The sequence below is a fragment of the Pyrus communis genome, chromosome 6, assembly GCF_041283825.1.
Source record: "Pyrus communis isolate YQ-2024b chromosome 6, ASM4128382v1, whole genome shotgun sequence".
Lineage (NCBI taxonomy): Eukaryota > Viridiplantae > Streptophyta > Magnoliopsida > Rosales > Rosaceae > Pyrus > Pyrus communis.
This window is the reverse complement of record NC_142570.1, coordinates 5766841-5793593: the sequence shown is the minus strand read 5'-3', so window position 1 is coordinate 5793593 and position 26753 is coordinate 5766841. Positions and strand designations below refer to the sequence as shown.

The 26753-nt window shown below is 35.9% G+C and overlaps 2 protein-coding genes and 2 long non-coding RNA genes across 6 annotated transcripts; 3 read left to right on the top strand and 1 right to left on the bottom strand.

The window, feature by feature from the left end:
• The first annotated feature begins 3394 nt into the window (after nt 1-3394).
• On the top strand, nt 3395-4296 carry LOC137710137 (uncharacterized). The gene is made up of 3 exons (XR_015963482.1): nt 3395-3490; nt 3646-3721; nt 3918-4296. It is a non-coding gene; the product is annotated as an uncharacterized LOC137710137 (long non-coding RNA).
• A 10-nt stretch (nt 4297-4306) lies between these two features.
• On the top strand, nt 4307-5786 carry LOC148696166 (uncharacterized). The gene is made up of 4 exons (XR_015963481.1): nt 4307-4712; nt 4851-4904; nt 5128-5229; nt 5522-5786. It is a non-coding gene; the product is annotated as an uncharacterized LOC148696166 (long non-coding RNA).
• Nucleotides 5787-7325: 1539 nt separating this feature from the next.
• On the bottom strand, nt 7326-9027 carry LOC137711037 (F-box protein At5g50450). Its single transcript, XM_068450233.2, has 3 exons — nt 8728-9027; nt 8469-8631; nt 7326-8380 (listed from the first exon to the last, which is right to left on the bottom strand). Exons 1-3 carry the CDS (start codon nt 8895-8897, stop codon nt 7649-7651), a joined length of 1065 nt encoding a protein of 354 aa, XP_068306334.1. The 5' UTR covers nt 8898-9027; the 3' UTR covers nt 7326-7648.
• A 10552-nt stretch (nt 9028-19579) lies between these two features.
• LOC137710623 (ubiquitin-like modifier-activating enzyme 5) lies at nt 19580-23738 on the top strand. 3 transcript variants are annotated; one of them, XM_068449696.2, is made up of 14 exons: nt 19580-19936; nt 20414-20482; nt 20571-20684; nt 20784-20912; nt 21084-21152; nt 21352-21504; nt 21588-21624; nt 22006-22088; nt 22208-22282; nt 22464-22538; nt 22699-22785; nt 22894-23009; nt 23184-23230; nt 23397-23738. In XM_068449696.2, the coding sequence occupies exons 1-14, from the start codon at nt 19847-19849 to the stop codon at nt 23528-23530; spliced, it is 1278 nt and encodes a 425-aa protein (XP_068305797.2). In that variant the 5' UTR covers nt 19580-19846; the 3' UTR covers nt 23531-23738. The 3 variants fall into 3 exon arrangements, with proteins under 3 accessions (XP_068305797.2, XP_088551715.1, XP_068305798.2); XM_068449697.2 differs by having other exon boundaries at nt 19625-19936; nt 20571-20688; XM_088695589.1 differs by lacking the exon at nt 21352-21504 and having other exon boundaries at nt 19619-19936.
• The last annotated feature ends 3015 nt before the right edge of the window (nt 23739-26753 follow it).

Sequence of the window (26753 nt, the reverse complement as noted above, 5' to 3'; positions counted from 1 at the left end):
TTGCCACGCTTCAATTTTTATTTTATTCAATGAGGTACCAAATTCAATTCTCATGAACAATAATTATCGATTGGAAATTAAAAACTAAAAATTAATTATATGTGTATCAACGTGTGATTGAAATGCAAGTGAAATCGGATCATGGACGTGACAAGTCCCACCAATAACTTAGGTTGTTGTTATTCATTTGTCACTAAGATGCCACCATAAAAATCAAGTGGAAAGTTTTAAAAATCAAGTGGAAAGTTTTCTTTAAGAGTAATGTTAGGGAGACTAAGGGATGTGTATTTAATTGAAATTTTGAGGGATTTTAATTCTTTTAATGAATATAGGGTGTATTCAATTGGAATTTTGAGGGATTTTAATTCTTTTAATGAATATAGGGGTATTCAATCAGGATTTTAAATGATTATCTGAAATTCAATGTGTATTCAATCAGGATTTTAAGATAGTTTATTAAAATTCTTAGAAATCCGGGTGTATTTAATTAGAATTTTAAAGAAGTTTATAACATTCTAGGTGTATTCAATTAGAATTTGGAAAAATTGAGGATTTAGAGAGATTTTGTAGTGTATTTTAAGCATCCACAAATCTCACCTCTCCCCATGAGATTTCGAGGGAATTGAATTAAAATTTTATATGGAATTTCTACAAATCAGTTAAACTCCATAAAAATCCATGAAAATCTCTCAAATTCCCAATTTAATACACCCCCTAAATTTATATATTAAGGGGGGTGTATTCAATTGGGAATTTGAGAGATTTTAATGGATTTATAAATCCATAGATTTTTTACGGAGTTTAACTGATTTGTAGAGATTCTATGTAAAATTTTGATTCAATTCCCTCGAAATCTCATGGGAAGAGGTGAGATTTGTGGATGCTTAAAATACACTACAAAATCTCTCTAATTCCCTCTAATTCCTCAACTTTTCCAAATTCTCTAAATTTTAATTTTCATTGAATATACCTGGAATGTTATAAACTTCTTTAAAATTATAATTGAATACACCAGGATTTTTAAGGATTTTAATAAACTATCTTAAGATCTTGATTGAATACACATTGAATTTCAAAGAATCACTTAAAATCCTGATTGAATACACCTAGATTCATTAAAAGAATTAAAATCCCTCAAAATCCCAATTGAATACACCCCTTCTAAATTTGCAAACTAAATGATGTGTCACCAGTAGGAAATAAGCACGTTTATCAACATTTAAGTAATAATCCAATCATCAACTTTCATGCCATTTAGTTTACAAAATTTAGTCTATAAATTTAGTCTTCTAATCATTATTCTTTCTTTAAAAGGGAAAGTGGTAGGTTTTGGGGTGGGCAAGGTGCATGTGGAAGTTTGGGAATTGGAGAGGGCTTTTCTAAGGGTATGTGCCGCTAATCTATAGGTATCATCCTTTTCTATCTGCCCAAATTAACCCACCTCATTTGGGGGTAGTGATGGAGCTCACTCAAACTTTAGGACAATGATTAATTTATCATGCCCTCCAACTAAGACTTTCATCAATTTTTCTTCTTTTGGGTCCCCCACCCCACCCCAATCCCTACACCTCTATCACGTATTTCAACCCTAAAGTATTCCTAGGGAGATAATGTCTAGGAGGACAATCCTATGGTAAGTCAAGTGTGGGACAGTGGGAGTGTCCCCTTCGAAATGTCGGTAAATTTGGAGGACCTACACCTTATGACTATTGAGTAGTAACAACAATGACGGCCAGAGATTCGTAGTTTAAAATGATTAAGAATATTTATTTTTTAATATGCTTAAATTATCGGTTTTAATAATCTATCGTATGCATGTACACAACCAATTTGAGCTAGAATATTCTATTTTTGTCTCTATATTAGATATCTTAAGTTCGAGTCTCACACTGTTTGAGTATTGTACTATCTTAAATTTCATCTTCTCCAAAAATAAAATGAACTGTACCCAATTTTGAATTTCATCTTCTCCATTAATTTTAAGAGTTTGCCCAAACAACATTGAGATCATACCTAAAGTATTATACTTGGAATCCATTCTAACAATCTTCGGGAAATGACCATCGCACACAAACAACCACTACTAAGAAATCCACTTATTGTGATGCCTGAAAAAACGTCATGAAAAGTTGAAAACCATTCCATTGCGTTTTTAAACATCACAAGATGTGCCATTGTTTAAGGAGTCATTTAAAAAAAAAAAAAATCGAGGCCGAAAAGATTTGCTCCATGGCACTTATGGAAATTATGAACATATGTGCTTAGAGCATCTCCAAGGAAGGTAGTATTTAGGTAACAAAGTTAGATTTGCTATGCCCCGTAAGAAAAATACATCTCAAACGAAGGTAGCAACCCAATTAGCAATTTAAAAATTTAGCATTGTATATTTACAGTATCAGTTGCTACTTCTTCAAGCTAGCAAATTGTGTCCTTTAATATAAGAATTTTGAAAATAAAATCGGGGCCCAACCTAAAGAAAGACTATTGGATTGGGCTTACATATTACTCCACAAGTTTTAGATTATTGCGCAAAGATTCTATATGGGCTTAGCCCACCTAAAGAAAGACTATTGGATTGGGCTACATATTTCTAAACAGACCACAAAACTTTCTCAACCGCATTTTGCCGCGCGTTTCGGTTTCTTCACCCCAGTTCTCTACCTAATTTTCCCGCTATTTCTTCGACCACCATAGCTCGAAGCTGGAATTCTTCTCGGGAAAGTGACAGTGCCGCCGAAGTTTCGCCCTTTCGAACTCGATGAACTGCCGCGAGCTCGCTCTGGTCTCCACGGCAGCCGTTTTCGGTGCCCTGGCCTCTGCGCTCACTTGCCGCTTCTTCTTTTCAAACCCTAAGATCATCTCCAACAATGACCTAAAACCTAAAATTTCCCTTCCCCCCCCAAAAACCTACTCCAACCCATGACCCAAAATTAACCTAAAAACTAAAACTCATTTGAAGGTCAAATACCAATCCAGATTTAAGCCACAAACCAAAATGGGCCCCACCAACTGTCTGCCACAACAACCCCACGTGGGGCTGTTCCCTCATGTTTCAAAGCAAAAAGTAGCTGTTAGGCAGCTTTTTGTAATTGAATGGTGATGTTAAATGGATCCAACGGCTACTTTTTTATTTTTTTTAGTTTTATATTTTCATGTATTGATTTAGTAATTTTTCAAAATTTATCGGAATTTAAATATTTTTAGGTTAAAATGTTCATAAAATTAATTTAGGATAGTCTACATAAATTTGTTTTTAAAAAAAAGTTAATTTAAAAAAATAGCCTTAATTCATTCTTTGATAATCTGGGTTAAAATTTTAAGCCAGAAGGGTTGGAGTAGAAAAGCTGTTTCTGGGCTAAATATTTTTAGGTTTTAGGTCACCATTGGAGATGGTCTAAGAGGCAGTCCACCAAACTCGATTTGTCCAAAAACGGCGTCGTTTCAGGAAACGCCCTTCTCATAGCCGTTTTGACCCTTCAAAGCGCCAAGGGTTAGTGTCGAAAATTCCAAGTTTTGTTTTTGGTCAGGCTGTTGTGTTGAAGTAACAAATGTATGCCTAATTAGTGGCAAAATGTTACGAAAATGGTTAATTTTCAGTCATATTATTTTTGGCTTTTTACTGTATTTTTTTTGTTTTGATTGCAGATATTTGTCATGGGATGATTATTTCATGGCAATTGCATTTTTATCAGCGGAAAGATCCAAAAACTCTAACAAGCAGGTCATTGTTATCTGCTCCTTTTTTTTTTTTTTTCCTCCATGAATGCTGATGAATTTGTGAATAAATGAGGAGGAATTAAATGTTTTGAGATTTAGCAATGAGAGTGTTGCGAATTTTTTCGATTTGTATTTGGTAAGAACTTGGTGAGTTAGACAGTATATTGATTGGTGGTATGTTTTGTATTTGTGGTGTATAGGTTGGAGCCTGCTTAGTGAGTGAAAATGGTGTAATTCTAGGTAAGAATGGGTTCCCAAATGGTGTAATTATACATCCAAAGTTGCATCGAATCGTACATTACTTTGTCTATGATTTTTATGAGCATTGAATTTCCACGAATGTAGTTCCATTCGACTTCCAAGCTAATTTATCTCTTTTCATGAATTGGGTATAATGGGTTCCCGAGAGGTTGTTCGGATGACAGGCTTCCTCGGGCAAGGTTTATGTACGTTATTTCATGAAATTGCAAAATGCAAAAAGAATGATTGTATGATGCTCTGGTGAGTACTCAGAGTAGTAATCAGTAAAGCTGTCCTTTCTTGTTCAGAAATCCAGAACTGGGGATCCTTTGGAGACAAGGTATCTGAAATTAATTTCTTGATTCGTGGTCTGCTGTTTACTCTGAACTTGTTCTGAAGTTGGCAACTTGGCATCTAATATCTGTCTTCTTTCTACTGCACTAGTGAAATCTATCTTTCCACCGTTATCACGCATATGATCATATCTAACGGCTGTGCTTCATTGTATACTGATTTATCCTTTACCCCTACTAATAATTTTTATTTTCTTTCAAATCTCTGGTTATTGCTCTTGGTATTTCTGATTTTGTTTTGAAGTTATGTTGCTTCTGCTGCTGGACAGGTTACTTCTAATTACACTTCCCCTTTCCCATTTACCATGAACATATCATCTCCATCTGCTGAACTGAAATGTTGTCATCGACCAACTTGATGAAATGATCATCCCTTAGGGACTTTTACGTGGATATGTTTCGGTATAAACTCGTAAAATGTGCTCAAGTTTAAATGATGGTCGACTATATTCACTTCTTTTCTCTTTTGTGGTTCTTTTGTTTTGTTGCCCTCTGCGACTGAAAGTACTGTGTGAATGCTTATTCTCTATTTCTTTGCAGAGGCTTCATGTGACCATGTTCCCCTGCAATGAGTGTGCCAAGATAATCATTCAGGTTTTTCCTATGCTTTTTTTGTGCTTGTAATATACGGTATACGAATTTGAAACTACCATGCTTATGTTCTTCCCACCTCCTGCCTTCCCCTCCCTTCGTAGTCCCTCCCAACCGCCAAAACTCTACTAATGAGCATCACTTAAACTGCATTTTGCACGTCCAATCTGGTACGTTGCCAGTGTCTAACAGTTTCTTTTTCCTGCCAATTTCTTCTTACTTGCAGTCAGGAGTCGCTGAAGTTGTATATTTTGTGGAAAAGAGGTTAAACAATCCAGATGTCTCCTACATTGCTTCCCACATACTACTATCGTTGGCTGGCGTGAAAGTAAGTCTCATTCATTTCTTGAACTGTTCTATCAAATTCATTTTGATTTAGCATATGCTGTTTACAATTAGAACCGTACGCTTTTAATCTATTGAGCTTCGCGTTTCCTTGTTTCGATGAGCGGTCCCTAATAGTTTCGCTAATTTGGCCTTTATAATGCTAATGCGTCTATGAGATTGCTTGCGTGAACCTCCAAAGAGTTATCCAATTGTGTGAACCTTCAAATCCTTCTTACTTAATACAGGTGCCGAAAACTCAACTGATATCTCTGTTGTTGCGTCTCAAATTGCAGGTCAGGAAACATCAACCGTACAATAAACTGGTAAACGGGTCTTCATGCTCGCGGTAACACCTTTTCGCCTCGCTTCTGTACGCATCTGTTTTTTGGTTGTCTCTTGAATCATGAATCACTTGTAGGTACAATGTTTATGTTCAATTCTGCACTCTGCTCTGCTAGCAACCCATTGTGATCTTCTTGTGGAAGTGACTTTTCATCTTCCGATTTCAATATTTCTGCGGGAAGTTTGGAATATATGAAAACATGTATCGAAACACCATTTATGTTGGTTTTAGGAGGAGATAGAAGGGAATAAGGGTTTTTAATTGTCCCTTACAATTAATGGAAAAATGGACGGAAAATAACATAGGTGGTAGATTCCAACAGTTAAGATAACACATGTGGTAAGAAATAAAAGTTGAAAGTTTAGGTGGTATTATCGCACATGATTACAAGTTTAGATGGTACATGGACGGAAAGTAATGTAGAAATTAGGATCCTAATTCCTAAATCCCTCTGTGGGTGGCTGGCCTACGATGAAAACGAAATTGAAAAAACAAAAGCTTAATTTTTTCAATTAAACTGAAGATAGAATTATGATTCCTGGTAAGAATGGTTAATTTCGTTAAATCATTTTGAACACCTTTGACATTTGATCCATTGCAAGGGTTGGCCAGTAAATGATGGGTGAAAATCAGTAGTTCATAACAAAAATTATAGATGATAAAGTAACATAAGGTGCGTGAGAAAATAAGGAGATAATCGTTTTTTTTTTAGTTTTTTAGGTTTTTGTTTCCACATTTTTTAAAACTAATCAAAATAGTTTCAAATTTTGACCTTGAATTCCACTTTTTGGTTTTTAAGTTTTCATTTTTTTTGAAAACTGAAAGTAATTATAGAACAAATTTCAGTTAAAGAAAAATACTAAATTGAAAATCATTACTAAAAAATGAAAACGAAATGGTTATCAAACAACCATTTTAACAGAATTGTTGGTAACACGTTTACTTAATAGAAATAGAATGAGGAAGGAACGAGAGAACTTAAAAATAGGAAAAGTAAGCAAAAGAAATTGTATTAGCTAGCACCCTAGTTGACCGATTTCTAATATTTAGATATTTGATTACGGATTTTAAGAAAAATCAACAATTTTCTGATTCCTTACGTCTTAACATGAGAAAGTTTAAAAATAAACTAATACCCATTCATATATTTTAGTAGGCATAAGAAACTCAGAAATCAAAATGAAGAAAAAAGAAACACGACAACATTAAATAGTACAACATAAATAAATAGAAAAACAGTCACAAGTAAATGATTTTATTTCTGGAAAGCTTTTAAGGGAAGGGATCCTTATTATTTTTTTTTTATAAAAATGGGGATTAATTGTGGGGTCCATATGACATCGAATTTTAACATGTCGAACCATTTATTTTTCAAGTTGCATAGATAATCCTTGCAAAATATTAGCCAAATCGGAAATGTTTAAGATATCTAACTTGGTTCAAAAAAATTAACGAATACTTAGTTATATAAGAAACAATAAAATTATATCTTGATAATTAAATAGGCAAATGATTTTGGATTGAATTGAATTTTTGCTAGGATGATCTATGAATCAAGACTTACAAACTAGACGGTTTGAATCGTTGAAATTTGTTGTGTAGTAGGTTCCACACCTAATCTCTATTTTTTAGAAAAAAAATGAGAATCTTTTTGCACAAAGAGCCTGTTACTTATGATACCCTATATATGCACACGTATTGATTCCTCCCATGCCAATTTTAGGTTAACGCTTTTTAGGATAATTTAACAACAGTCAACAAAATCTAATAAATCATATTTTGCCTTTAATTATTTAAAAACACACTAATTACAGCATAAAATAAAATTACTCCATAGGCATTGCAATTTGCATGCATGTTTTTGTGGGGTTTGTAAATGTAAGTACGAATTTCCCCCAACACCCAACTAACTTGACAGATTATTAACAAGTCCAACATAAAATGCTAATTGCCCTTTCTGCATACTGTACAATGTACATACATGTAATTTTACCCATAATAATAAAAAATAAAAAAAAAGCATCGAAATTAATTAAATTTTTTTCTTTTTTATATTTCCATTAAATATATCAATTTATTATCCAACTGCCACATTCTCACCTTCCCCACCCTCCACCAGTCCCCCCAACTCCTCCTCCGCCTCACCGTCAACCGCCAGCCACCGTTCCATTGGCTTACACTTCACATTGTGTCTCAGCTTCCAGTCCAGCGCTTGGCACCCACGCGAGCAATAATTCACCGTCCCGCAAACCGAGCACCTCCTAAACTCGTGCGGCCTCGTCTCCGGCCGCCCGCACCCCATGTGAGAGCACAGCCTCATACCCTGCCCCGCCATCCACCGACTCGACCCGTACCACTCCCTCATGAACCGGTTTACGGGGTGGAACTCCTGGACGGGGACGTTGCATCCGTAGTCGCTCAGCAGAGGGCAGCAGACCAGCCCTGTCAAGCACGCGTAGAAGTGCTGGTAGTGGTGGGACCGCCACGCCGCGGAAGAACGTAGAACGGACGCGAGCTCCCGCGCGTTGGCCTGGACCAGCAATCGGCGTCCCTCGGCGACGTTTTGCTTGACTCCGTAACCGTCCTGGAGGCAATGGCCGAGCTCGCGGAGTGCGTCGACGAGGCCGAGCGAAGCGGCTCGCGCGCAAAATGCCACGCCGGCTCTTAAGTCCTTCCCTTTCTTCGAACAGCCGCTGCCGTTGAACTGAATCACCGCTAGCGAGTACAGCGCCGGCGCGTGGGATCTCATGGCGGCTTTTGCCATGAGCGAGGCTCCGCTTGCTCGGTTTTGTAAACAGTAAAATTGGATCTGTAGCAACAAAAGCGTAAAATTATTTTTAAAAATTACAAAAAAAAAAAAAAAAAATCAAATAAAAATATAAATTTAAGTGTCTGACCATTCCGAGAGTGTAGGAGGCTTCAACGTTACCGGCGCTGACGCACTGTTTGAGAAACCGGTGAGCCGAATCGGACCAGTTTTTGGCCCGGATTGCGAATGCTTTTGGACCGGCTTTTGATAACACCAGGGAGTAGAGTCCTAACCGGTTCAATCTCTTACACCTAAAATTTATATAATTATCCAAAAATAAAAAATTAACACCTTCATCTAAACCAAGAGAAAAAAAGAAAAGAAATCCGAGTTCTCACAGTGCTTACGTGATGAGGACGCTGATGAGATCGGACGGCGAGGAAGCGGAGGAGCTGAGCTTGCAGAGGATGAATACGACGAGATCGTCGGGCAAGCCGTCGAAGAAATCCGACTTCGCGGCGGTGGTCGATCTTCGCGAGCTTCTGAGCCTTTTTATTTGCGGCGTCGCCGCCTCCATGTTTAGCTTTCTTCTTCTTCTTCTTCTGCAGAACCTTCACATAATCCAACCGCTCTCTCTCTCTCTCTCTCTCTCTCTCTGCGTATGATTGGATGTTTGTGTGTTGTGTGAGTGTGGAGATGAAGGGCGAGCACGATGGCGTCGGGAGGGACTTATATACAGCAAAAGACAAGCCAATGCGTGGGGCCCGCGAGATTGATTTGAAGAGAATCAGTTATTAATTGATCGAGAGTTAAATAATGATATTAATTAATTAAATTAACTTTTAATTCTTGATTACGTTTTTTGTTTGATTTAATTTAATTTTAAGTGGGAAATGCTCTCCGGCTCTAGTGGTTTGGGGTGAGACGAAAGGAATGGTCAAAGGACTCACCGTGGACCCCCGATTGAGCTTTAGGCCAGCAAGTGCAGGCCCAGTACGCGCCCGATTGTTCTGCCGAATTCACCTTCGAATCCTCTTTCTTTTCTTTTTTTTTAATCAATTTATTTATTCATAATTCTCCTTGGAGTTATTGATAATTTCTAAAAACAATAATTGAATAATCTATGATAAAGCTCGGTTGAAGTGTTTTGCAATGGTTGAAAACGGCTTTGACTAAAATTGTTTTGGATTTCGAGAGGATTTCAAGTTTTTTTTTTGAAAAACTAAAATATCAATTATGTATTTCTGTACTTCAACTGCTTTTTTTTTTTTAAATTCATTTATATTTTTATTGAAAATTTGTTACAAAATATTTTTACCAAAATCGATTTTAATCATTTTAAAAAACTTGCAAACGAACGTAATTCAACTAAATTATAGAGATGAGAGAGTTGAAAATAACGTAGTAGATTAAATAGAAAATTTCTATTCACCACGACATTCCACCACTTGCTAACAACACCTGTAACATCCCACATCGACCAACGGAGAGGGGGTGATGTGCCTTATATGTACAGGCTCCCCTCTTTATAGCACGAGCCCTTTTGAGAACTCACTGGCTTCGGTTTCTATCGGAACTTCGAAGTTAAGCGAGTTTGGGCGAGAGCAATCCTAGGATGAGTGACCTACTGGGAAGTTCTCGTATGAGTTCCCATAAACAAAACCATGGGGCGTAGCCCAAAACAGATAATGTCGTTCTACGGCGGAGCCGATCTAGGATGTGACATCACTTCCATTGGCCTTAAACTTCCATGAAACTTCCATGAGAGATGGAATTGAAAACTTCCTTGGAATTTTCACTATGGTCGTATTCATAATGATGTAGTACATGTTCTTTGTCAAATACCTTACTAGACATAACGTCTAATTAAACTATTAGCCAATCAAAAATCTTTTTTGTAACAAATTTAGGTTTGCAAACATTTTTTCTTTTTGACAAGTGATTTGAAAAGTCCCCTTATATAATATTTAGTTTAATTTAAACATCTAATTAGACTATATATTTGGTTTGGTAGCTATAAACTTTTTTTCTACAATTAATCACTATTTTCCTTGTTTTGGAATTGGGAAGTGATTAGATTCAAACTACAAGGATGGTCAAAATATATAAAACTTGGGCACAATTGAAATTTTATTCATCCAAAATAGGGACCAGATGGTGGCTTTGCTACAACAGTTCATCCTTTCGAGGAGCCGAAAAAACTCACGGAGGTATTTCAGCCTCCCTCTGACCATCATTGGATTTTTAACATCCAATTTAGTTTTATAGTTAAGAAAACAAATCCATTTGTTAAGAAAAAAAAAACAATTCCATTGTTAGGAAAAAAGCAAATCCATGTTTATAGTTGAGTGAAATGTTATTTGTGCGTATTTCATTTTTACTGTAACTAGATAAAGAAAATAATAATAATTTAGGATATGTTTACTTAGTGTGATCATGAGAATGAACAAGTATAGAATAAGTTGTCTGCCTTAGACCATCTCCAATGGAGATGTCAAAAGATAAATGTTAAATGATAATTTGATGGCTGACGTGGCAATGTCAAATTTTATCTTTTTCCAACCGATATATTTTTTCATTATAAATAATATTTGTAGGGCCTATTTTAAAAAGAAATTAATTAAAATAATTTTTAAGATCTATAAGGCCATCTCCAACCAAAGGGTCCAGAGGGTCAGAGGGCCGAAAATAGCCTGAAAACCATCTCCAACCGAGGGCTAGGCCAGAGGGCTGTGAAATCTCGGAGAGCCCCACGGAATCGGAGAGGGCTAGAGGGTTGGAGGGCTGGAGGGCTAGCTGCAAGCAGCCAGCTAGTCAGCCTGGGGCTGGCCAGAAATACTTAGAATCTTGTTAGTTATAACTGACAGGAATTTTTAAAAATAATTTTGAAACCAACAGCTAGCTGGCGCCGGTTACCGTTGGATTCAATTTTTTTTTTAAGGGTTTTTTGGGCCTTCTTTTCTTCCTATAAATACCTAAACCATTCCTCACAAAATTTTCACCATTCCTACCATTTTCCTTCCTCTTTCAAAAATCTATCCTTCAATTTTTTGAATAATTTTGAAATGGCCTCTTCTGCAATGAAAGGTAGGGCTTGGACCCGAAAAGAAGATGAAGCTCTTTGCAAGGCTTATAGATGGGTGTCGGAAGATAGTGTGAGGGGGAATTGTCAAACAAATGACGGTGTTTGGACTCGTGTGTCCAAAAAATACTTAGAATTCTATGAAGGCACCACTCCAGTGAATATTCGAATCCACGAGAGTTGTTCTTCAAGATGAAAGAAACATCTTCAGCCAAGTTTGAACAAATGGCATCAAGCATTGTTAGTAGCCGCAAGTAGACATGAAAGCGGCGCTAATTACTACGACGAAGTAAATGTTTTCACAATTTATTTTAAATATTTAATTATATTACATTTAATTTCATAAATTAATTTCCTTTAATTTTTTTCTAGGTACGCCAAGCGGAGGAATTGTATATGGAGAGCAGCTCAAAACCCTTTCAGTTTCACAGTTGTTGGGAAATTTGTAAAGGGTGGGTGTTATTTGAAGATCCGCCAAAGAGAGCTCCTACGCTGGTGTTCGAAATTGCATCCTCAACTGTAGATATGGATGAAAATGGAATTTAAATTTAAGTTGTTTTAGTTTTTAAATTTAATTTGTCGTTTTTAAATTTAAGTTGATTATGGATATTAAATTTAAGTTGTTTTAGTTTTTAAATTTAAGTTAATGTTGTTTTCGAATTTAATTTGTAGTTTTTAAATTTAATTTGTCGTTTTTAAATTTTAGTTGTAATTTTTAAATTTAAGTTGTTTTTTTAAATTTAAGTTGTTGTAGTTTTTAAATTTAAATAATAAATTATGTTTGGCTATTTGGCCCTCGATTGGAGACGATTTTTTGTGGTAGGGCTAAAACAAGCCCTCTGGCCCTCGGTTGGAGACAGAGGCAAATATGGCCATGTACTGTTAATTAAAATATTAATATCTTGGAGAATCTTGGAGGGCCAAAGGGCTAAAACGAGCCCTCTGACCAGCCATCGGTTGGAAATGGCCTAATTGGTGTAGTAATGGGACCCACACAATAAAATAATTAAAAATTATTTGACATCACATTTTCTCACACTACCTCCAAATGAGATTTCAAATCCTAAGTGAAATGTCATGCAATCAAATTTTAAGGTAGAAGTAAGCTCCAACCGATATGTCAATCCTATGTGGATTAACATATGAGTTTTCAAATGTCAATCCATATAGGATTAACATATCGGTTGGAGCTTGCTCCTACTTTCAAATTTAATCATATGACATTTCACTTAGAATTTGACATCTCATTTGGAGATAGTCTTAGTTATCTCATACCTTTACTTTTTAGATATTCGAGGAATATAACGGGTATGAGATGTACTTACTTTTTTATTTCTTGTTTTTCAGTAAACACATGAATAAAAATACAGAATCTTTTAGTTACCAATTCTTAAAAAACTTTTAGCTAAAATATCATGTTTTTAGTATAGGTACCAATGAAAAATTCAACCACAACAATTCTATAAGTACTATCATAACTCAAAATAATTACATGATTGTCACTCAATTCTTTCGGCCAACCAACCTTTTCCTACAATCGGTTAATCAAATTTTTCTGCAATCGGCCATTCAAAATTTTCATTCTTAAAGGTCATTGTCCAACATTGACCTTCAAAAAAACATGTTTCGTAATGAATTTTTTCATATGTTCTCTAATTTTGGTGTGTATATATCTAAAACAATAATAAACTCACACAACAAAACATAATTGAAGCTTAAAAGTTGCACATATTGCTTTTTTTAAGCCATTGTTGAACTTGAAATTTTCCAGCAATTGGAAAAAAGTTTTGGCCACAATGAAGGTGGCTGTCGACAATTTATGGCACTAGGACCGGCACTGGTAGCACGTGGATCTTGTGCAATGGAAAAAATATAAATGTTTATATGCTTAGAAGTGTATTTGCCCACAATTTGTGGCTGTTATTTGAATGTACAAAACTAGAACACTTGTTAGTACACTATTTTACGTACGTAGATTCTACGTAGAATAGTAACGCATCTGTTCTGTGTGTCTAAATAACTTTATTGATTGCAGAATATATGTTTCGTTCTCATGGCAAGCAGCATGAAAAACATGTTTATTGACTATTACTTTATTTTTAGCGCTGTCAGTATGAGCGACGGAAAAGCCAAACTTTCCAAGTCGAAGGGTCTAAGTCTTCATCATTTTCTCGGTCCTAACTGCCATCAGAAAATTGGGTAAGAGTAAGACCTTACATTATTCAATCCAAACAACCAATGTGTGCATGCATATCCTTTTTTCTCGTTGAATTAAAGGTGGAAGGTCGGCACATACATACACCATTTTGTAAGTTCGAATATTCATGCAAGTATAATCTCTTGTAATAAATATAATCTCATTTGATGTATGATAAATTTTGTGAACAGATCGTAACAGTACCATGTGATGTTGTCAACTCATTTATGTAATAATACGTATTTACTTTAATAATATTAAGTATTTTTATGCTAATTTTGGTCGAGGTGAGATTCTATGTGTTGAAGTTGAGATGTTTTATTGAGCTGCAACTTGGATGGAATAATGGAAATAAGAAAATGATGGTGAAATTGGATCTCCAATTTCACTACAATTGATTTTAAATGCAAAAGTGGATAATCATCCTTTAGAAAGTTTAGTACTGAATTATCGTGTCTTTATGCACGTCTTGTGAAATTCGTCATATTTATAGTGAAAAGAATTTTGTTAGTGATGATTTGGTTTGTTTGGGTTTGTCATGCAGTTTGGGTCCAATTTTTTTGAGCAAGCTCTTTCTTCTTGTTATCGGTTGCTAGTTGCAGTTATAGTTGATGTCTTGTAGTCTCGTGATATTCTTATGTAATCTTTCATAATTTTCAACAAAAAAAACAAAAAAATAATCACACTCATACTATAAGACGTAACGGTATTACGATTTTATGGAAGAAAAAAAAAAATCATGACAGTCAAAACCCTAATACGATGTCTATATCTGCCCCCATCGATTCATTACATATTTCATACTCTAGCCCATGGTCGTGCAAGTTGCAAACTGAGAGTCGTGAAAGTTTCACAACCTTTTATAAAAAATATATACACGTGTCTTATCTTTTCTCTTGTAATTAAACATGGAAGTTGTCACATGCATAAACCATTGTTTAAGTCTCAAATTTTCATGCAAATATTAGTTGTTAGGGATTATTATATAATGTAGGAGGCATTTTTCTAGACTTTTTGCAATATTGTTATGTAGTATTATTAATCTAGCACTAGTACAAAAATATATTTGCACGATGGCAACTTGAGTGACGCAGTAAATTTTGTCGCGCAAAGTATGTTTGCGCGATACTAAACACCAAACGTTGCGCAAAACTGTTTGAGTGACGCAGGTGCACCTATGTCGCGCAAAACAGTTTTGTGCGACGCCAATCGTTGTCGCGTAAAGTGTCGTCACACAAAGTATAGTTGTTTATTTTATATACGTACTTTTATTATTATTTTATTTTAGAAATAAACTAATTACGTCACTCGTACAAATAACACATGGCGGTATTACCTAAGGTGCAAGTTGGAATAGTATTTTTATTCTGAAAATTTGAAATGGGGAAAATTCAATTGCATTTAATTAGAGATTTCGACAATTCTGAATTCCCGGTTTAAAAAATTTCCAAGTGTTTCAAACTTATTTCGTTAAAATAATTATGAAATATTTTGATGTTTAATGTTAATTATTTTCTAAAGTGATGTAATTTGTAATTAACTTTTGTATTTTAATGTTAGTTGTGGATACATTTCGTTCATGGTTTTCATATTAATCATACACTTGTGTATAAAAAAAAAGTATAAACATACTATAGTATACCACGAAATTTAATGAATTTATACATAAGCATATACATAATTATAATACTTGTGTTCTCCCATAGAAAAACCTACTTGTCCTCCCTACTTACAATTAACGAATCTTTACCATCTGAGCATCATAATCGGAATAGTTCATGTTTTCTATCATCATTTAAAGATAATATATGCAAAATAATAATTCAATTTGGAGACCTTTTCGCCATTTATATGCATAAAACAAAGAAACAGTTCTTCATGAGAATGCTGCTTGTTACTTCCGATTCGATTCTTTCAAAAATCACTCTAATATTACCGGCTCATGCACTCAAAACTTTTCATCAGAGTCAAGGCCCTAATACGATGTCTCCATCTGCCCCCATCTTTATCTTGATTACACATTTCATACCCTAGGGCATGATGGTGCAAGTTGTGAGGTGGGAAAGTTTTGCAAACCAAGTTATTAACGTGGATACATATATATTTCACCTCGGTGGGGACATGAACGAAAATTGAATACCAAAAATAGTAAAAAAATTCCAAACCTCTACAGTTTGGTTATCGAAATGAGGATTTGGATAAGGCGTGAAGATGTGGATCTGTTGGTGGAATACAACTCTTGCCCATTTCAAAACAGTTTGGTGGAAACTGAGTGCTGCGTTGCCGCCATTTGCCACAAGCATGCATTCACCTTTGACATTTCAGATATTAACAATTTAACAATTGTATCTCTTTAGGCCTTATCGTTTATTTATTTATTCAGATTTATAATCATTTTGTTTAACTCAATCATAATCTAGACACAAGGAGCTAAATCAATGGTTAATTAATTAATTAATTAAAACCCCCATGATGTAAAGCAGTCGCAATGTAGGTGCTTTGGTCCAGGACAAAATTATACCACTAAACTAATCTGGAAAGGAGGCTATTAGGCTAACTGCATGTTCAAACACTTGGCTTAATCTTTTGCCTATTAGGTTAAGGTGGCAATGTCATCAATCAATTTAAGCTTTTTAAGGTAGTTGCGACGTCGTTTAATGGATTACATATGGCTAATGCTAAAGACCTCAAATAATTAGAACCAGTTAGTTGGCTATATACATGCATCATTACTGAAGCCTCGTGAGAAAGTAGACTTAGATCTTTTCAATTTTGGGGTCCGGCCATAGTTTTGTTACGCTAACGCTAAGTGACAAATTTGTTAATCAAAATTATTTGTACCATATTACCGACCAAAACCTTGTCCACATCTTTTAATTAGGTGTGCGATGGCTCATCTAGGTGACATATTTTATACTCGGTTAATGTTAGGAAGACTAATTATTTAGACCAAATTATGTAAATCATATGACGTGGTTGTTGATGATTGGATTATTACTTAAGTACTGATTAACGTGCTTATTTTCTATTGGTGATACATAACATGATTTGCAAATTTGGTCTAAAATTTGATCTACCTACACATTACTCTTTATATTTTTATGTGCAGTATGAACTCGATTGTATGCATTACGATATTAGATATCGATTTAACTTTAAGTAGAGAAAGGATACGTTTGTCATTCCATTGTGGCGTCATTATGTAAAATTCATATTGTGAAAAATCTCTACATTTATGACGATTTTACGTAAGTATATGATGTACATACGATATTATGTGTGAAACTTGAGTAATGCTATATATATCACATTTTACTAAAATTTCTCGCGAAAAGGAAACTTGGGCGACAATTAATAATTTCATTTGATAGAGAAAGATATAGAACTTAGAAGTCAGCCATGATTAATCTCAGTTGATGAAGAAAGTTATTGTTTTAACGATTAAATCAATAGAAAATGTCGACATTAACTTGTTCATCATCCATGCGATGCAATTATATACGTGGTTGCGTTGCGTGCTGCATAAACATCTAAATAATGTCCATCTTCTTCTGCAAGTTATCCCAATCCGATGACTAGCTGCTTAATTAATATATGAAGACCTCACTTGAGTCTCCAACGACAGTACTAATATATAAATCTATACACAAGAACACATACTAATTAACTAACAACGGTACTTTCGGAGCAACTATAATACGATTAAATATTTGTTTTAATATTTTTCATCGTCTCCAGCCCAGAAAAACATAATGAGAAGTGAGAACCCACGTTTCAAAAGAGACAGATATACCCACAGATATTTATATCATATATATATATATATTAATATTAATTAGGAGGGGTTAATTACTAATTAGCCATAACAACAAGCAAAGTTGCATCATCAGGGGTTAATAATTTTTTAGATAACTTCTAGAGCATGGTCGGTCATCTGTTCTTGTTTTATATTCACATGATTGTTTTCTCAAATACCTGGGCAAGTAAATGATGCAAATTTCTGAGTGTCATAGCTAGATTTCGCTTATTGACTTCGCAACTCAAGAGGGAATGACAGTGACTGACTGATGTAAGGTTCCCCACATCTTAAATTAACTATTTTCTGTGCTTATGAGAATTTGAGATAGAAGGATAAACCACTCTTTAAAATCGATATGGATATATATGAAAGGGATTTATTAAGTCATTGTATGTCATGCATAAATTTTTTATTGACATAATACTTCATTATTAAGCATGTTATTTAGCGGTTAATCCGTTTTATATAAGCTGTTCTATTCAAAAGCAGTGTACAAGTTTGTTGAGAGAATTTACAAGTGATTATAACTCATGTTGAGGGGCATAATCACAACACCAAGTGCTTCTTCACATGCATGCATATTGAGTGAAAAAGACTCAATGATAAATTTAAACCCTAAATTATTTGTAAAACAATGCTCATTGTTGAAGGATTCCCAAATCTATCCAAACAAATTTTAGAGACCCATTTATCTGCAACTTTTGTGCAACAATAATTTCACTACTAAACGAAGAATATATGCAGTGAAACTTCACTACTTGATTGGCATTCATTCTTGTAATGATACATGGATGGTGCTGTTGCTTCTCTTGCCGCGGCATGCTAAGGCCGAAAAGCTCGGCTGCTACCTTCCGAACTGACACAAAATCTGTGCGATCGATCGATTGATTTAGTGTTGGCTAAGGTTTTTAGGTCATCAAATGTGGATTGTGATCAATTGTGAAGCTAGAACCCTAGGAGTGCACCTTCCTTTTTGTGCACGCTAAGGGCACATATATATGAATAATACCATGATATGTGGTACGCTATCGGTTTTATCATGAGCTTTACTGTTGCTATTGCAGCTATAAGGTTGCATTCCTGACAAATGACAACAGCTTGCTTGTCTGCTTTTGGTCAAAGCCAAAAACTACAAAATGATAACCTTGTAAATACCACACACTACATACCATACACACACACACACACACGTTATACGTAAGATCGAATACATCTAAATTGATGAAGAACATGGGATTCATCATAGTAAAAGTTGTATATGAGTTGCGTTTGGTGTTGTCCTAAATGGGAAGAAATAAAATTAGAATAGATTCATAGTTCAGTTCCAATCGTATCTCAATCACGAACAGATACCATCATACCTAGGATTGAATTAGTCCAAGTTCATGAAAGCTTTTACTTGGTTCAGTGCACCAAAGAATATGTTCCTACTTCCCATCAATTTTTCTTTAGGATTAAAATGGTCCTAGAATTCTAGAGAGAGGACAAAATGGAAACTGAAAGGTGTGGGAAGTTGTACAAGACCACAACTTAGACCCACTAAAACATGGAAATATATGGTTGACAAAAAATTGGGTGGTGGCTGTTGGGGTGGCGTATCAAACTGTATGATTGATAATTCCATCTGAAATTTCGATAATTCCATCTGAAATTTCGCCAGCAGGAACAAAAGTCGGGATGCACAATTGCACACAATATTACAATAAGTCGAAAGGTTTCCTTCACTTTAGGCTCCACCTTTACGTTACATACAAAGGGAAAATAATGGCTTTGATTCATGTAGTTTGGATGAAGTTATACTGTTGATATGACAATATTCTACATTAAGGGTGCGAAATTTAGGCTAACACGTACAATAAAGCATCCATAATAATTAGATATCAAATTTATCATCAAACTGAATCGATCATAAAACCTCCCACTTCATAGGACGAGGAATATCACAAGCCATATTGCTATTGGCAACGAAGTTCAACTTTGACCTTATATCCCAATGGAATACACCACTAAATTGTCACAATTTAAGTCGTGTAGCTTGCTAATTTGACCAAGGATAATAATAGCTTAATTTCGTCAATCAACAAAAACGAAAGTGGAATTCCGTGCCAACACCCCAAAAGCGTGCTTTGCTGTCGTACATGAGCCCAAATTATAATTGGGCCGGCCTCAACTCGGCCCAACAACGCAAAAGGTAGCAAAGTTGGTTGTTGTTCCACTCTCAGTCTCACAGACTCACAGACCAGCTCCGGCGAAGTGGCAACAGTGACGGCAATTCCTTCGCTGCCAAATTCCAATTCCGCCAAGAAAAAAATAAATAAAAACAATTCGCAACGGTAAAGTGCATCGCATGTAAACGCTTCTCGCAAGGAAGGTAGCGATCCGAATAGGACCGAATTTAAGAGCCTTTTTGAGAGAGAGAGAGAGGGAGGAGAGAGAGAGAGAGAGGCAATGGAGGTGGAACTGAAGGAGATGCTGAACGATCTGGAATCGCTGAAGAGATCGCTGGCCGATCCTTCTCATCATGCTCCAATCGATAAGGTGAAATCTCACATTTCCGATTCGTTTGAGATACAGATGAGAATTTGTGAGAGCTTTTGGTTTGGATTTTACTGGTTTCGATCGAATTAGCTGCTTGATTTGGCTGAAACGGATCAGTTTTTTGTTTTATTAAATATTGTTAATTGTTCATGTGAAAATTCAGGTGCCGGTCGTTAATCTGTGATAATTTTCAGTAATATATGCGCAATCATTTGATTAGGATTGCTTGTTTATTGGTTGCATGTTTTATTAGTTTAGTTTTATGGTGGTTGTTTGTTTCCTGAGAAATTAAGAGAAAGAAACAAGGATAATTGATTTTATCTTTGTTCAGCTTGAAGTTTAATTTATGAAAATTTAGTAAATTGTGAGTTTCAGCTCGCCGAATGCTGATAAGTTTAAAGGATGAGTTTAAAGTTTTGTAATTTTTTCTTGTAGAACTGACTTTTCTATTTGCTTCATGAAAAATGTAATTTGTAGCTACAATTGCGCGTAGAACGCCTTACGAGCCTTTCAAAGTCTGGACCTGTCCGGCGTTCAAAAGTGAAGGTAATTTTACGGTTTATCTACTATCATTGTCAAAATGTGTGATGATGATTGTATTGTTGGTTCATGCATTACATGTTTGTGTTGACAGGATATGAGCGCCGAGGTGGTAGATAGCAATCCTTACAGTAGGCTTATGGCACTTCAGAGGATGGGTATTGTGGAGAACTATGAAAGAATACGGGATTTCTCAGTTGCCATTGTTGTCTGTATTTATCTCCTCTTTAGTGTTCCTTCTGTTATTGTAGAATGAAATTTAATTTTGTTATATCAATGCCTGACTTCCTATTTGGTTTGTTTGCAGGGAGTAGGCGGTGTAGGAAGTGTAGCAGCTGAGATGCTTACAAGATGTGGTATTGGTCGCCTTTTGTTGTATGATTATGACAAAGTAGAGTTAGCTAACATGAATAGGTTATTCTTTCGACCAGAACAGGTATTGATACTTGTTTTTCTCATTCGTCATTCTTTGTTTTTGAATTGTCTTCACTAGTTTTGTCTCAGTCATGTCATTTTCTGCTTCAAAGGTTAGGTGCTGCGATCATCATTATAATTTCCAAGTACTTCATGATTAAAATTTTAATGTGATTTTTTTTTTCCGTTTCAGAGTGGCATGACAAAAACAGATGCTGCTGTACAGACCCTTTCAGACATAAATCCCGATGTTATACTCGAGGTAATCATTTCTCATGATTTTTCTTCTACCTAATTTCATTATGTCTGTAAAATGCATCCAATCTTGAATTTCCATCTATAGTTTCTAGGCGTAGATGAGTGATTATATGTTGATGCTATTAGTACGGATCCTTGTATATTTAATTGTTCAAACATAGTGCCAATTTTATAACCGTGCTGATCAACTTCTTTGTGTTTAGAGCTATACACTGAACATCACAACAGTGCAAGGTTTTGATACCTTTATGTCTAGTTTAAAAAATAAATCGTTTCGCCCAAATAAAGAAGGCACTGGAATAGACCTTGTGTTAAGCTGTGTTGATAATTATGAAGCAAGAATGGCTGTTAATCAGGTATGAGGTTATATAGTTAGTTGTCTTTGTTCCTTCTGCCTCCAAGAAAACTTTTGTCTAATTTCTTTCCCTGTCTGATACAGGCTTGCAATGAACTGAATCAGACATGGATGGAGTCTGGTAAGCAAAGTAGTTACTAATTGTAGTACCCTAAGCGTTAACTGAAGGTCCCATGGTGTGCAACATGCATTGACATTCATATTTGGTGAGATCTAATCAGGACCTAAGATACCCACATCTAGATCAGATATACAAGGCTGAAGTGCACAGTTGATCAGATGCATCTCAGCTGTAGATATATGTGCATGTATCATTTGTATGTATGAAATATATGGTACTCGCATTTGTTAGACATACAAACTTTATTCTGCATGTGTTTTTCTTAATCAAAGAGACATACGGGCTATATCTTGAAAAAAGAAAATTTTTGAAATACATATCTATACGAAATCTAGTTATAATTTACGTGGAAATTCACACGAAGAACATAAACTTTGACAGGTGTGTCTGAGGATGCCGTTTCAGGCCATATTCAGTTGCTGATTCCTGGTGAAACTGCATGTTTTGCATGTGCACCACCTTTGGTATGCTTGTTTTGTTTTTGTTTGAATTTTGATGATGTTGGAGGATTCTCAGTGAGAAACATGGAACATGAATGCTGGAAAAGTGATAACTTTTTTCTTCTTCTGTATCTCTTCCTTAGGTTGTAGCATCTGGAGTGGATGAACGTACACTTAAGCGTGAAGGGGTTTGTGCTGCATCTTTACCTACCACTATGGTAAGAAGGTTTCCCTTCCAATCTCTGGTGGCTGTCCCTTCTTGGGACTTTTGTTATTCAAACTTATTAGTGTTTGGGTTTGCACTGGTACTTTGCTTCAGATTTATGTTGTGGTACTATGGACAATTGTACAGCTGTTATTCATATAGCAATAGCAACTAACTTTCGTTTCATCTTACAGGGAGTTGTTGCTGGGCTTCTAGTCCAAAATACACTAAAATACTTGCTGAACTTCGGAAACGTCTCCCCATACTTGGTAAGTTGTATGTTGCATTCTCTCTTGTTCTGCTTTTATTTGGCAAAAACATCTCAAAGGATTTAGTAAGTTCATAGATCTATATTTTTAACATTTAGCATCAAATGCTTCGTCACTGCTCCATGCTGATCCGCCTAAATTTTGATTTTCTTGGTTGCAGGGATATAATTCTCTTAAAGACTTCTTCCCAACCATGGAAATGAAGCCAAACCCTCAGTGTTCTAATTTTGCTTGTCTGGAACGGCAGGTAAAGAAACTAAGATCCAGCCTTGGGCACCGGAACTGAACCTAATGATTATTTAAACATCTGGTTAATTGGTTTGTCATTGACGCTGAGGCAATGTCTACCGTGCAGAAAGAATACTTGCTTGTAAAGCCAGCTAGGGATGCTGCAATTAAAGCAAAGATGGAAGCTGAAGCATCATCAGTTCCGGAATCTCCACTTCATCTTGATAATGAATGGGAAATAAGGTAATTCTACCAACAATGGAACGTTCTTCATATTTAGTAGTTAATGTTTCTTCATGTTAATACTTACGCACATCAGGGATGTGTCCTATGTTGCATATAAAAAGAATGACATGCATTTCGGAGGACTAGTTTCGTGGAAATGAAAACATACGTTCGGTTTGTGTTTGTTTGCAGTGTTGTTGATGATACCGAGCCGGAAAGTACAGATGCCAAAACTTCAGGTGATTTATCCTTTAATGTTGCAAGTTCTATTGATTTCACTCAACACACTTTTCCACCTTTTAAAACTGAAATTATGTAAGGTTTTACAATTCCTTTTATATTTGATCTGTTTATGAGTTTCCAAATTTATGAATCACTTGTTTTCTCATCATCACCTGTCATCAGATGCACTTCCAGAAGGTCTTGTTCGCGAGCTCCCCAGTGCAGATGAGTTCCAAAAACCGCCAACTGAAGCTACAGAGGGTACTATCGACGACCTAGAAGATCTTCGAAGGCAACTTCAGGCCCTAAATTCTTGAATACATCGTAGACGTTCTTTTTTGATATGGTCCATCCCAATTATTGCTTTAGCAATCGAAATCGACCTGCAGCTTTCGTGGTTTTAAGGTTATGGTGACACCCAGAAGTGGGGTGTACATGAGATGGATAATACTAACTTCTCACACTTCAAAGACATGGAGGTTTCTTCATGTTACATTATCTGAAATTTCCGGTTAAATTCTCAAATTTATTCTCCTCGGACTTATGAATCATGTATGCCTGTTTGGTTTGTCCTTTTGGACTTTTTGCGTTGCCTAAATTCTCATAAACTTATGTCCGAACGGCTGCATACGACTTTAGAGGGTTTTTTTTGGTCAAACAATAGATGTTGTTCGATTAGATGTTAAATTAGCTACTGATAGGGTTTGAATCTACACCGTCATGTAAGGGCTCAATATATTTTCATCATTGTGATAAGGGCCACTTGCACTTTAGAGCGAGTTGGAGACCACAGATGTGATGGGAAATTTTTTATGTATGAACCCCTCAAATGTCGATGACGTTTGTGTCATCCCATAACCATGTGGTTCAAAGTTTTTGATTAAATTTCGACCAAAATCAAATTTCCTTGGTGACGACATATCGCTCAAATATCAACCATGTGTCAAGAGCTAATCATTTTAGCAACTAGGGGCTAAAATTAGATGATTAATTTCATCCAAAATGTTGTACTCAACTTGCAAAAATAAAAAGTATTTGGTGCACCTTACGTGCATACAATATTGTATAATTCTATATGATATTATTAATAAAGGGGTTTTGGGAAGAAAATAAATATCAAAACGTATCGATGGGATCAATTTGCACATGAGACAAAGGTCTTTGTACTTTTTAGAGCAATTTGCACATGAGACAAAAGTATTTCTAATTTTCAGAGTTTGTGGTCATTTTATAAAATTAGTACAATTTATAAATCGAGAAAATTGTAGTATTAGTTTCTTAAGTTTAATTACTTAGAGTGTTGGTCTCTTAACTATAATCTATAATTATTAATCTCTTAACTTATTAAAACGTGTAGCTATACTTCTTTTAGTCAACTCCGTCAAAATTTTTAGTTAAAGTTGAGGGACCAATGCTTTAGTTGAGTTAAAGTTGAGGGACCGTTGCTCTAATTTGGTTAAAGTTAAAGGACTATTGCTATAATTTTCTCATTTGGTTTTTCATATTAGCCATTGATTCAATCTCACTTGTGTTCAACGTGACTCCATTTTGACGGAACTTCTGACGGAGTTAATAAAAATGATCTTATCCGTACGTTTTGAATCTTTGATGAGAAAGGGATCATTGGTTACAAATTTTTAATTGAGGAACCATTGCTCCAAATTCAGTTAAAATTGAAGGATCATTGCTACATTCTCCTCTTATAAATGTAGACCTATATTGGAAGTCTCTAAGCACGCATAAACAAAAACTTTAGCATCTCGCCACTTTCACTACTGTTAGTAACCACATCACCTAATCAGACCCAATTATCAAGTAATTTTTTATTGTGACAGGAACACGAGTGGTACACCACGTGTTTTTATATAAGTGGTGAAATTTTATTTTTTAAGTTATTAACTTTTTAACACACGTATCCCACAATTTGTATAGTAACACGTGGTGTATTACCCCGTGTACCGATCACATTGAAAAATATCTCCCAGTTATCCTGCCAAAAGTTGCACTCATAGGGATCCAGATCCTCTCCAGATCTAAGGATCCTAAGCCTAAGGATCAAATGATCCGGTCCGTTGAAATTTGATCCAACGGCTACAATTATTATAACTTTTAAACGGGTCTCCTGTTTGTAACCGTTGGATCAAATTTCAACAGGTCGAATCATTTGATCCTTAGGTTCAGGATCCTTAGATCCGGAGAGGATTTATGTCACATCCCGGCACGGGCGAGACCACTTCCCGGGCCCGACTCCACCGTAGCACAATATTGTTCGCTTTGGGCCCCAACCACGCCTTCACGGTTTTGTTTTTGGGAACTCACACGAGAACTTTCCGATGGGTCACCCATCCTGGGAATGCTCTCGCGCGCTACTCGTTTAATTTCGGAGTTCCGATGGAACCTGAAGCCAGTAAGCTCCCAAAAGGCCTCATGCTAGGTAGAGATGAGAATATACATATAAGGATCACTCACTTGGACAATGTGGGATCTTATAATCCACCCCCCTTAGGGGCCCGACGTCCTCGTCGACACATCACGGCTAAGGTTAGGCTTTGATACCAAATTGTCACATCCCGGCCCGGGCGGGACCATTTCCCGGGCCCAACTCCACTGTAGCACGATATTGTCCGCTTTGGGCCCCAACCACGCCCTCACGGTTTTGTTTTTGGGAACTCACATGAGAACTTCCCGATAGGTCACCCATCTTGGGAATGCTCTCGCGCGCTACTTGCTTAACTTCGGAGTTCCGATGGAACCCGAAGCCAGTGAGTTCCCAAAAGGCCTCGTGCTAGGTAGAGATAAGAATATACATATAAAGATCACTCCCCTGGGCGATGTTGGATCTTACAATTTGGATCCTACTCGTAGAACCTAAGATGCCACATGGTTTAAGAAATGCCACGTGGATTGATTGCCATGTGGAAATTTTAACATTAAACAAAAAAATCTTGAACATGGCAATTTCATCGTGCAGAATGAGGATCCTCTTCGAATCCTCTTTTTGAGGATCCTGGGAATTCTCTAATCATATCCGTTTATCGTATATTGTATGGTCATAAATCATTGTAAATCTTTTTATTTAAGATTAAATATAAACAGTACTTGATGAAAACTAGCCGCACGATGTACGATAAACGAATGTGATTGAAGGATTCTCAGGATTCTCGTAAATAGAATCTGGAGAGGATCATCATTCCATCGTGCAAACACAATTTCATAGCAACCTCATGAGATTTACAATTCAAAATTTAAAGGAGCAAGCCTTTATGCAAAGGGATCCCTTTTCCTTTTCTTTTTTTTCAAAAAAAAAAAGGATTAGGTGTGGGGTTCACTCCACATTGAACTTCAAGGATCCGAACATCTATTTTGTAAGTCTCGATTCATAGATCATCCTTGCAAAAATTCAATTCAATCCGAAACCATTTACCTATTTAATTATCAGGATAAAGTTTCATTTTTTCTTATATAACAAAGTATTTGTTAATTTCTTTGAACCCAATTAGATGTTTTAAACACTTCCGATTTGGCTAATATTTTGCAAGG

Coding starts and splice junctions, on each gene's coding strand:
- LOC137711037 (XM_068450233.2), bottom strand. CDS start 8,897: ATGGAGGCGGCGACGCCGCAAATAAAAAGGCTCAGAAGCTCGCGAAGA. Junction 8,632..8,727: donor CTCATCAGCGTCCTCATCAC/GTAAGCACTGTG, acceptor TATAAATTTTAG/GTGTAAGAGATTGAACCGGT. Junction 8,381..8,468: donor CCTCCTACACTCTCGGAATG/GTCAGACACTTA, acceptor TTGTTGCTACAG/ATCCAATTTTACTGTTTACA.
- LOC137710623 (XM_068449696.2), top strand. CDS start 19,847: ATGGAGGTGGAACTGAAGGAGATGCTGAACGATCTGGAATCGCTGAAG. Junction 21,153..21,351: donor ATCCCGATGTTATACTCGAG/GTAATCATTTCT, acceptor CTTTGTGTTTAG/AGCTATACACTGAACATCAC. Junction 21,625..22,005: donor TCAGACATGGATGGAGTCTG/GTAAGCAAAGTA, acceptor AAACTTTGACAG/GTGTGTCTGAGGATGCCGTT.